Source organism: Lottia gigantea (genome assembly GCF_000327385.1).
Source record: "Lottia gigantea unplaced genomic scaffold LOTGIsca_3, whole genome shotgun sequence".
Classification (NCBI taxonomy): Eukaryota; Metazoa; Mollusca; class Gastropoda; family Lottiidae; genus Lottia; species Lottia gigantea.
In genome coordinates this window covers 3729369-3742409 of record NW_008708986.1, presented here as the reverse complement: position 1 = coordinate 3742409, position 13041 = coordinate 3729369, and the positions used below count along the sequence as shown (strand labels likewise).

General features: G+C 31.5%; 1 protein-coding gene across 1 annotated transcript; it reads right to left on the bottom strand.

Annotated features, from left to right (window-relative positions):
- Window positions 1–5633: 5633 nt before the first annotated feature.
- LOTGIDRAFT_74916 (hypothetical protein) lies at window positions 5634–6344 on the bottom strand (the record flags this gene model as incomplete). The annotated part of the gene is made up of 1 exon (XM_009057025.1): window positions 5634–6344. A coding segment is annotated over one exon (711 nt), but the record flags the coding sequence as incomplete, so codon positions are not given.
- Window positions 6345–13041: the final 6697 nt, after the last annotated feature.

Here is a 13041-nt window from a genome sequence, read left to right as displayed (position 1 = left end):
AAAAATGCGAGAAAGTCGCTTTATCGAATTGTTTGATTAATTAGCGTTTCTTCTTAATCATATTATTATGTTCTTATTGCATCTAATTAAGAGTTTTAATCAATAAATGTTAATAGTATAGTTTATTTACAAAAATATACAAACATGAACATATACCTTACATAATATATACTTATTATATCATATTACATATAACATGATTCAAATGAATATACATATAGAAATATAGTGTAAAAACATAATGTTTTATACTATACTTTGTGTAGTTTATGAAAGAGTTGATAGCGAAGAAAGTGAGAAATAGGTGACCGGTATAGGAAAGATTAGAGGAAAGTTGTACGTCTTGTACTTCTAGTGATTTATAGTTATTTTGAGTTCTTGTAAGGTTTCAAATAGAATATTCCAATTGTCATTTAAAGTTTCGTTATTTATTTTCATTTGGGGATATCTTTCAACTACAATATTATAGATGATCTTGATCTATAAATGAAAAATTTCGAATGTAGAAGAAGCCAATTTAGAGGTACAATTGAAGAATTTGAGCCAAACATAATAATTTCTAACGTTAATACATCCATATGGAAAATAGTAGTTTCATTGATAATATTCATAAGTTTATCCCAGAGTATTTTAATATATAAACAATCAAAGAAGAGATGTTCTAAAGTTTCAGGTTGGTGGTGGCAAACGGTTAATTTACGGGTAATATACGGTGTAAAATACGATATTGAAACCAGTTTATCTCGGAATTTTTTTAAGTATTAAAATGAAGCATATAGTATTTTCTCCAATCACACACTCCGTAACCTAACGTATAATATTTACTTTATGATTTTATAGAATTATTTTCTCTTAATATATCATAAATATGGCTACTGCCTTTATTTTTATTCAAACAGTAGTTGCAAATTGATTTTCTACTAATTTTCTCGGGTTTGTCATTCCAGATGAATTTGAAAAATTATTATATAAAAGTTGTGTCTGGATCTGGAAGCGAAATAAATAAATGAGTTAATTTTTGAATAATCAAAGACTTCAGAACAGTAATTTTTCCTAACGGAGTTAGATAGCGGACTGACCATTGATTTATTAGTGAATTTATATAATCTAATTTAGAATCGTAATTTATAGCTGGTAATCTATTTATATCTGTAGTAAAATTAAAACCTAAAAAATCAAAATTGTCAGACCCCCATGAAAGTTTCCATTTACCGTGGTGGTAAACCTCTTGTGACAATTTCTTGTTGCCAATCCATACTGCCTCTATTTTTGAAAAATTTATTTTTAAACCAGTAAGTCGGCGAAAAAGTCTAAAATAGTTAAAGTGGCCTTAATAGATTCTTGAGAGGTTTCTAAAATAAAGGTTGTATAATCAGCGTATTTATTCTTATTTTCTCCTAAAAAACGGTAGTGACATTACATACAGATAGAAAAGAATAAGAAAAGCAGGAGAGCAGGTACCTAAGAAACAGGCGCGCCAAATAGGGTACGTTACTCATTAGTTGTGCGCACTTCAACCTTAGTATAGCTTCCGGTCAATAAAAAGAAATATATTGTAATATGTCAAAAGAACAGATCAAACAAATAAATTTAATAGGAAAAAAAACAGGAAAAACATCATTATTTACGAAGATGTTCTTTAAAAAGGGGAGAAAATAATAGTTTTTAAATTTTACCAATTTTGTATCGAAAAGGAACAAATTTAGGCTACCCCTTTCACACAGTTTTTACATCTCCATCTTCGAAGCAAGATCTAATTTTTGGTACCAAAATAACTGAAATTTGGTTGACAGTTGATGAATTTGAATTGTTTAAAATAAAGAATTTTAAGAGTTTTCTTTCCTGTTGTTTAGTTTAGAATAGTTTATTGGAACTAATGCAAAAATAACATCTAGTGCTATGATAAGTTGAGAATGTTCTTTCAATTGTGTAAGTATGATGTATAATCAGAATGCATTTATATCGACAAAAATTTAACCTAGGGCTAAATAAATGAGATATGTATGCGATCTGTTAAGATGGATATCAGATATATATTACGTACAATATATGACATCAACGGATCAAATTTTTACTCTCATGGGAAATACTTCCTATCATACATTTTCAAGTTCTAAATTTCAAATGGCGAAAATCTGGTTGGTCTAAAAAATATTATTGGTATAGGAGAATAATATAAGAATTAATTGTTATGTGACAGGAATGATAAATAAAATAATCAATATAATAATTGACTCTTGTAATCATTATTTACATTGGATAGGATATACCAAAATTGCTGCATATTCATAAGCTCCTAAATACCATTTTAAAGAGTAGCAATGTCTCCATGAGTTGAGATGGCAAATATTTTGAGAGAATAATATGGATTAAATCACTTTAAGTGGAGAGAGGCAATAACAATTCATCATGTAATATAAGAAGATACAATTGTAGTTATTGAAAAGAAAGAGAACATTAAACAGTATTTGATAAATTGCTTGCATTTTAAGTTTTAAATATCACATGACAAAATTTGTGTATAACTGGGTTTCAAAACATTGTTGGTAAAGGGAGACATTATAAAAAATCAGTTGTGGTTTGACAGGGATAAAGAAGAAATAGCCCCTTAACAAAAAGATCCTTTTACTTCGAAGCTAATTAATACATAATATGGATAACACCCCAAAATTATGACATATTCATGAGATTTTAAATACCATTTGAATGGATAACAATATTATAGATCAGTGTAAAGGGTGGTTGTTTTTTAATCTAAATTTAAAGACTATGTTAGGCAAAGGGGTACTGTTTGAATAACATGTTATACTAAATCAAATAGATCAAATTTCAGTTTTTCACTGTCTTGAGAAGATTTAGCATACACTGCACAATTTAAGTACCATACAATACAAATTTGTCACTATTCTTTAGTCTGTTTATCAAATTCAAATTTCTTTTTGTAATATCATCAAAGAATTTAATATTACCACACAGTTTCCTCTTGTTTTTCATAAGATAATATTTATTGTCAGAATTTGCCAATTTTATTATTATGGGTCTTTCCTGACCACGTTTTCCAGGAATCCTGTGTGCAGCTACAATGTCATTTTTTTTCCAATTTAACATTTAAGTCTTGATCAACAATCTTTACTATTTCATTACTATTTCATTTCTGAGATCTTTTTCTCTTGTTTCTTTCAAATTTATTACCCTTATATTGTGTTTCCTGTTTCCGCCATTTTACCGGAAGATGCAATTTTTTCAAGTATTTGTATTTTCATTTTCAAAGGAACCCATCTTTAAGTATGTGTTATTCTTAAAAAAATGGTTAAATTTTTGCTCGTAAACACTCTAGCTTAGACGCGTCAGCTTGTCAATTTTCGACTGGCTGGGGGATTGTATCAGATGGCTACAGCTAAGCCAAAACCTTTGGTGGCTGTGGTTGGCTTGACACCAGTTGTCTAGCAGTAGCTTTGAGAAAAAAATACCTTTCGCATTAAGTGCCACTAATACTATATAGGTGAATGGTTCTTCTTTATTCATGACAACATGAAGAATTGCTATGACTTTGAAGTTAAATTGCAATCCAGATATTGGAAGATCCAGATATTATCGATCAACTGAAAAAACGTTCAGGTCATTCCTTAATTATGTTCATATTCAAAGCATCAAGTGAACTTCGTTTGGCCTTCATAACCAAACCTGTAGTGGAAACATATTTTCCTCAGTGGGTTGGACTGGTTGTTGTCATACGTTTATTCATACTGAAGTGACACCTGGCGAAGTGTCACGATGGTTCCTGGTTGGCTTAATAAGCATACCTGCGGCGGCTTGTGGTAGCAAAAGTTGGCGGCCCACAGGCCTACTCTAGCTAGAAGGCACAATTCGGATTTTGAGGATGGTAATCAGTCAAGGATGAAACTTATTGAAAATCAAACAAATATTTAATAAGTTATTGTCCTTCTTAGAAACTCATTCAATTTTTTGCTTGTAAGACACAATTCTCGACTGATTTGACGAACTTGGCGAAGTATTTACTTATCAAACATGGATAAACCTTGTTAAAAATCAAAAAATAAGAACTATTTTAATGAATTATTAACTCAAACTTGAAAATGCATTCAATTTTCAAGTCGTAAACACTTAAAGCCTCGATTTTTGCCGGATTTTGACAAAACATGACATTATTATCAAACAAAAAGGTTCAAAAAAAGTGTATGACTGAAGGTTGAATATTTGATTCTGTTATTGTACTGCCAAATATTGTTAAAATCAAAAATTGAAATGAAATGAATGGATTTTTGCGTCCTAATGTTTTATACCATGTGGACTAATGAAGACAGGTACGTCGAGGAATCTTTAACGTGCATAGCCTGTAGCACACGAGCCTCGGTTTATTATCCCATCCGAACGATTAGACGCCTTTTCCATGTCAGCACCTCTTACCTGCACCAGTGACAGGGGGAAACCGGGTTAAACAATCCGAAGGTATTATCTCGATTTTATGCCGGGATGTAACCCTGGACCTTCAAGATAGCAATCAAGCGTCTAACTCACTGAGCCACCACACCATGGGTGATTACAAAATCTCACACAAAGTTTCGCCATAATAAACAATTTTACCACATGTCGATAAAATATGTGGAGAATTGTGCCTTCTTGAATGTTTACTAGCTAAAGATTGAAGAAGACCAAAGGCAATGACTCTTATTTGTCATTGGAGGTGGGAATTATCCACGCTCAAGGCCAGCTTTAAAGATTTTAACTCTTATAAACAACCGAATCATCAGTAATAAGTAGGCCTATTGTTGGCCAAATTTACGGTCTGAAAGATACGGCTCACAAGTAACTAGATTATGTAATCTTATAACTCTAATAAAATATATTTTATTTTTTTTGTTTGGAAAATTTTTGCACACAAATTTGAAAAATACATGTATTTAAAGCTGTGAATTCGCAAATTATCAAACTGATGGAATTTTTTTTCTACGTTAATTAGAACTCAAATTACAAAATCATGTTTTAATGTTCTGGTTTTATGGATGTCACTGAAAGTTGAGTTAGCAAGATAAAACTGAGAAATTCTTATGCATTTAGGAAATATCTGAGTTTGAACATTGATCTATAATTGAAAAAAAATTTGCACATGTATACAGATAATACAAAGATAAAATGCCTTGTAGTCACAAAATATTCTTTAAGTTGACATGTTTCATTACATAAATAAACTTAAAAACATAGTGACTTATATACAAATATATATAGCAAAAAATACTAACACCAATTAATTTACTCCATTCCAGTAACGATTTTATCAATGATTATAATACTATATTTGAAAAAGTGTTGATAACGTCACGAGTATACAATAGAATTAATCATCCTGTCCCACTTCGTCTACGCGAAAGATGTCTTGGCGTCAAAGACTATATCAACAAGACGCTCAACTTTCAGAGAGAAAATAAGGTTATGAACAACATAAATAATATAATGTGAAATTTCTGTTTGAGGTTTATTTAAAGGGATTTTGCGGTTTTTGTACTTCTAAAAACTATTTACGAATATTCAAATCCCAAATCAACCCCTGAAAATGGTTAATTTGTCCTTTTAAATGTGATATACTTCATAACAATTTATTGTGTACAATTTTTAGACCATATTTTAAGGAGGGTGTCAGGAGGAACCATATGCCATGTTATCACGCCTTTCTTTTTATAACCACACAGATCTGATTTTGTACCTGCACCATAAAAAAAACCTCGAATACCTTCCAATGAGTATCCCAATTTTCGAATACAAAGGGAAACGTAAACATCTTCCAAATGGAAAAAAGGCACATTTTTTGAGATTTCAAGAACTTCCTGTGCTGTTTTGGTTGTTAAAATATAGCCCGTGCCTGAACAAAATCCTGGATATTTTGAACTCGGATAGCTTTTGAAACTCGCATACCATTTCGATGATTTAGATCGGATGGGTCCTGCAGTTTGATGACAAGAGCCCCCAACAGAATGAGTTAACTTTTCCGAGTTTGTCTTTAAATATTCGTTCAAGGAATTGAGATTGATCCACATATCATCGTCTGTTTTAAGAATGTATTTAGCATTATTACAGAATAAAGTAACAAATTTAAATCCCATCATTGTTTTGTAGGTTAAATTCTGATAACTGTCTTGAAAATCCTCCATGATGATGTCTTTATAAATTTTTGCTTCCTGGAACAAAATATTCTTATCAGAACTGTTGCCGAAAAAGAAAGCGTATCTGGTATTAGCGGTGTTATTCTTTGATGCAGATACCCACGTTTTTCTGATTGCGTTTCTATTGGCAATATTTCTAGGAATGGAGAAAATAATAATAAAAATATCTACAGTGATATCATTCTGTACTTTACAGATATTACTGTTTATTATCTCATATTTAAAGTTATGTAGAAAACAATTCGTACAATTATCTTTTCTCACTGTTTCATTTGACAATATCTTATCTTTTCTCACTGTTTTATTTGACAAGATCTGACCTTTTCTCACTGTGTTATTTGACAATGCGTTATCATTCCTCACTGTGCTATCTAATATTTTACTTTCTCTGACGTTCGTTGACAAATTTCGGTTTTTATCAGCAACATTAAATAACGTATTCGAGTTTACATTCAGTGTATAAACAATAAATATTGTTAATATAAATCCAATCCAAACAAACAGTAACTTAAGGAAATATCGATATTTGATATAACTTCGCATATTTTTTTTAATGTAAAAAAATATTCAAAGACAAAACCCACGCTATAAAATGCTTGGCAACAAAATCCAACAATTAACAACGTTCTATAAGAGTTACACGTAACAAATAAATTTTATTTAGTCGAGTACAATATACAGAATCACAACACTACCATCTAACATCAGCTAAGGCACAAAGTCCAACATTAAGGAGACCAAGCACTAAGATACACTAACCAATATTAAGACTCAACATAGAACATAATAGTATAATTTTATTAGGGTAAGAAATTAACCCATGCATATCGCCCAACTTATTACACACATACAGAATTAAAATTGGGTTCTCTTATTTCTTATTATTGCAGTGTTGCAGTGCGTTCGATGTTTTCGTAATTACAAAAATATATGATTTTATGTCGCCTTATCTGAAGAATCTGCAACATTTGCAATACCTTACATCTACATTTGTGGTCTATTACTGAATGAATATAAATTGGAACATGTTTGCACAGTGCAAAATGTGCAAAAAGTAGAAAATTTGCTCTATAAGGCGCATTTTTTGAGCGAATTTTCTCTGGTTTTTAATTTTGGGATCTCGCAAGAATATCCAATAGGTGAGCAGTTAAAAATCTCCAATTTTGAAAATTCGTAGCACACATTTTTGAGCCGAATTTGTCAAATATTGACCAAATTTTCGATTTTCCGCTTTTTAAAAAATTGAAAATTTTGTACTGACTTCTATAGTAACTGTGCGTAAATTCACGGTGTCTATAATCCACCGACAGTAACCGTTGCCTATAATAACGTATAACTACGAATATCTCATGATTGTAAACACTTGAAATTTTAAACATTATTTAACAATGTAAATCTCATCATTAAAATTTTTGAAGTGGGCGTGGCACATCCGGTGATATTTTACCTTTTGCTGAAATATTTGCAATTATCATAACTCGCAAAGTTTGCAATTGTTACCCTAGAAATTTTGCATGAAAATAGATCACTACTTAGGACAATTTGTCATAAGATTACGGTTGTTTGCGTTCTTTACTTAAAAAAAGGGAATAGGTTTAACAATTCTAAAAAATTTCATTTTTGAACTTTAACATAAATGACCTTGACCTCTGCATGGTTAAAGGTCATTGATCTAGGATGACCATTCTTACTTTGATCTTTGATGTCCGATATATACTTCCGGTTTTGCTGACTGCAATTTTCGAAAGGCTCATATTACTTTTATTTGACTGTTGTTGACCTTTTGACCTGAACAAAAGTTGTTGCCCATTACGATAATATCTTCACTTTTGTTGTGCATCGTTAACTTCCGGTTCTACAGCGGAATTAAAAATTGCGATTTTTAACTTTAAAGAGCTGTCACGTGTTCTAATTTACATACGTGAAAATTTCTCTTATGTCCTTATTACACTTAATCTATTCTTTCAAATGATATATAACACTTGGTATTTTGATTAAAATTGCGCTCTTTAGAATTTAAAAATTTTGTATTAAGAATTTTGCGTTAAGAAATATATAACTATGTATATCTGATGATCTAATGGTTGTAAACACGTGAAATTTTTAACATTATTTAATATTCTACACATCATAACAGACATATCAAAATTTTTGAAGTGGGCGTGGCACATCCGGGTCTCATTCACCTTTACCTTATGTATTTGCAATTGTTATAACTCGCAAAGTTTGCTATTGTCATCCTCGAAATTTTGCATACAAATAACTTACTACGTGGGACAATTAATGATAAAGTTACATTTGTTTGGACCTTTTACTATAAAAAAGGGAATAGGTTTTACAATTGATTAAGTTTTGGCATGCATGACCTTGATCTTTGCAAGGTCAAGGGGCAATGATCTAGGATGTCCATTCATACTTTGATCTTTGATGTCCGACATAATTATACTTCCACTTTTCCAGACGTCCCAAAACAGCAATTTTTAACACTTTTAAGGCTAATATATATATCTCTTTTATTTGTGTTGACCTATTGACCGTAACACAAGTTATTGTATCTGACAAGACCTTTCCAAAAATGTTTTCATTTTTGTTGTGCGATTTGTTCTTTCAACTTTACAGCTATTTGAAAATTCGACTTTTTACTACCGAATATTACACCTTTTAGTACCGAATGGTATCAAATTCCTGCGTCTTTTCACTACCGAACGTTAAACGGTTTAAACTATGTTTTTTTTTTGACTATTGAATGTTTACGTGCTTTTCTTTTCGGTAATAAATCCCATTGTGACTTTAAAATGCAACGTTTTATCGCTGTATCAGGTTGGATGCGCACTGCTTCGGTACCGTTATCACGGTTCTAGTTTATTTATATATATTCGATTATTGGACGGTTAACATTTATATCAATCGAACGAAAAGGTGTTCTAATGTTCGGGAAAATACCAGTTTGTCTCACGAGTCCCTAATTAACTCGCAATAAGTTAAATACCAAATGAATGCACATGAATTTTCTGACCAGTGACCGCAATAGAACGAATAATTTGTCTGTTTTATATTATCCAGTCTGTCCGGTCAGAAACGTTTATGACTGGCTAAAACTTATTATATGCAACAGCTTTTCGATAGCAATCTTTAATTGAAGATGTGCCTCGAATAATATGCCTAAATAACACTGTGCCTCAATAACCTGTGCCTAAAATACCATGTTTAACTCTTAAGAAAAATTGTGCCAAAATGACTGTTTAACAGACAAACGCACAACTTAAGTACTCGACGCGATTTCGAAGAAAGTAACGATGGGAATTATGTTCAAATAATCGGTGTTGTTATTTAAGCAGATCAATTCGCATTGACCGCCGATAATCAACAAAAATTGAATAATTAACCATCGGCATAACCGAATTAATCATCGCATGTCTTGTTTTGAGTTGGTTTGGTATCGAGTTGTTTACTTCCCAATCCATGGATGATTGTATTGTATTGTTTCATTGCCGTATACAAAGTACATAAGCATTTACAAATAAATAATATAACATTTACAACCAAGTGACGGATGGTGGGAGGTGGGGAGTTGATTTTAAAATACCACAAAGAAATTATTGAAAACTATTGTCATTACACTTAACATTAATATATTAATATATGGGAAATATGCATATATCGTGTGTTTAAAAAAAACGTCAAGGTCAAAATTAACCTTTGTTCAATGTGTCCTCCATCTTCTTCGACCACCAATAGCTACTTTTTTCCATCCCGAGCTGCCAACAAAACGGGTCCCATCGCTTACTAGTGACAATGTCATCTTGAAGTCTATCTGTAAGAATTTTGAAAGAGATCAATCTAACTACAGCTGAGACACTACCCGTCGAACATTGGGACGTTTTTTTTAGACACCCGATATATACATATTATATATCACTGTTTGTTACACTTGAGAGTACAGTTTAGATATGTCCCGATACCTTTTAGAACATGTAAAGATTTGTGTTGATACGATTCTCTTACTTAAAAACGGCTTTATTGTTTCATAAAATCGTCATGCTAGATGATTTAATACATATTAATAAAACATTCAAAAGACAACGATTTATCATATACGCCACTACTTTGTATTTATTATTTAAAAAAATATATATACGGTTTTGTGTCTCGTGCTTACGAAGCCCCTAAGGCGCAATTGTAAACATATTTATTTATTATTTCGTTTAAACGAATTAAATTATTATTTCGTTTAAACGAAATAATTATTTCGTTTAAACGAAATAATTAATTCGTTTAATCGAAATAATTATTTCGTTTAAACGAAATAAATGATGTTATTTCGTTTAAACGAATTAATTATTTCGTTTAAACGAAATAATTATTTCGTTTAAATGAAATAATAAATAAATATGTTTACAATTGCGCCTTAGGAGCTCCGTACGTACGTGCTCTGCAGAAACTGTGATAGTTTTAATTTTAAGAAACTTCAAGAATATCCTAACAGACAGCAGTTACATATTTCGAATTTTGAAAATTCATAGCATACATTTTTGAGCCGAATTTTGAAAATTTGACCAGATTTGCTACTTTCTCGGCTATTTTTCCGTTTGATTTGGACTTTTTGGTGCTAAAACAGATGACAACATAGGGGTGTATTGGGCGTACGTTTCACAACTCATCCGCTATGCCAGGGTTTGTTCAATATAATTTATGAAGACTTTCTGGCCAGAGGTCGAGTTTTGATTGCTTAAGCAGGGTTACACAAACACTTCATTTAGGAAATTTTATAGCGAATTTCTGGACATTACATTACAAATCTGTTTCTTGCATCTTGGCTGTTCAGGCATATTTATCTGATTGTATCTCATGATGTTGACCTAGATAGTAGTGGCGGGTGTTGCTCCAAAAGCATACCATACTTACTTTTATCGAAACACCTGATGGCACTTCTCTTTGGAAGAGTCCACTATTATAATATTTTTACTCTTGATTTTGCCATGCTTTGTACGGATTTTTAATAATATTACCTCTATGGATCACAACAGAAAACAAATTGGCATAATCAAATTTTGCACTTCCGATTGACCTAATTCGATTTTTATGTATGAAGGTCAGTTAAACATTCCTTATATATAGGTAGATACCGTTATGACTTACAAAAATTGATTTTGGTTCGGTTCAATTTTTTCAATGTTTAAAATCTCAAATCTATCACACGCGGGGCGTACTGCTTTGAACTTTCTTAAAGGTGATCAAATTATCATCATTAGAAAAAGTGATAAAGGAAGTTGCTATGTCATCTTAAATAGAAGCAGGAACTCAAGTAGGTAATACTGAACACTATAAAATTTTGGCAAACACAATCTATCATGGATTTCTGGTGGTAAAACAGAAAACAAATTGGCATAATCAAAAATTTTGCATCACTTCCGGTTTTCACGCTATCGAGGTGCAAAATTCCTGTGTTATGAATGAATATCACCGAAACGTATACTTATAGGTAGATATTGTTATGAATTGAAAAAAACAGAGGCTAGACACAAAAATTAATATTTTGGCCGCCATTTGCATTTTCTTGAAATACGTTACAATTTTATTGAGAGATAACGGCTTATCCGATTTTGATGATTTTGGTGTCAAATGAAAGAGCATAAAAATTGTAAAATTGTAGGAAGCCGATTTTTCAATTTCGCTTTTGGGTTTTTTGCAATTTCCGGTTGAATTTTGTCGAAGTTTGAAGGCTCATATCTGTTGACCTTGAACTTGAGTGATTTTGACCTTTTCAGTATTTATGTATGTAAAGTATGTTTACACTGTTGAATACTATGAGCACCTTGTTATTTTTATCTTCAAGAAATTAAAGGCTTTTATGAAAAAGCAACCATATTAAGTGCTATGAGTAGTAGTGGAGATGGGGAACTGTTATTTGAAAAATGGATGTCCATATCAAACCATTTGTGTGTGTAACATACATGATGGTCATGGAATGAGCTTTCCAAAATGTGAGTATGGGGCTATTGATGACCGAATCTGGATTAAAAGAGGTAAACTGTACTTTACATCGGAAAAATCAATCAATATTAAGAATTACATAAAAATAATTTTGTGACTCAAAAAAACATTTTTTACACTTTTGCAGGTATGTAATAGGATGAAATCAGATTAATTCATGCTTTTCGTGACGTTATATGTGGATTTATTGTTTATTGCATAGTTTGATTTATAAACTGAATAGTGTTTATGTTCTAACTTCCAAGGAATATGATTAGTTGGAGAGATTGGAGTGTCAGACTGATATAAAGAAACTTTCTCCTGCTGAACAAACATCTGGATTGGAGGACTTTCGTAATGTGCTATGCAATTTTTGTCCTAAATTGGTACACTTATTCAGGCCCAGATGGAGGCAAGGTTAGTGTGAATTACATTTTCTGTGTTACATGTTTGTCTGTAATTTTGATACATGCAGAAGTAGTTTGAGCTTATCCATCATCAGTTTGATTTTATTTCAATATTGTCTACTTACAAGAGCTATACTATCTGATTGAAGCTAGAAACAAAGCATTTTATACGCCCACATGATAATGTGGTCGTATATTGTCGTCGCCCCTGTCCGTCCGTCCGTCCGTCCGTCCACAAATGGCTTGTGCAAGTTCGAATTTTCGATGAACGGTTTTTGAGTTATTGCCCTTTACTTACTAAAAACGAGTCAAAGTATTTTTGTGAACACAAAAGAGACTACAATTTTCGTCCGATTTAAATGAAATCATAACATAAAATTTGTTAATGAATATAATAGACACGACAGTTATCCTCTGATTTTTATGGAATTTGGTGTGATTATATATATTGATAAGATCATGGTCCATTCGAATTTAACGAT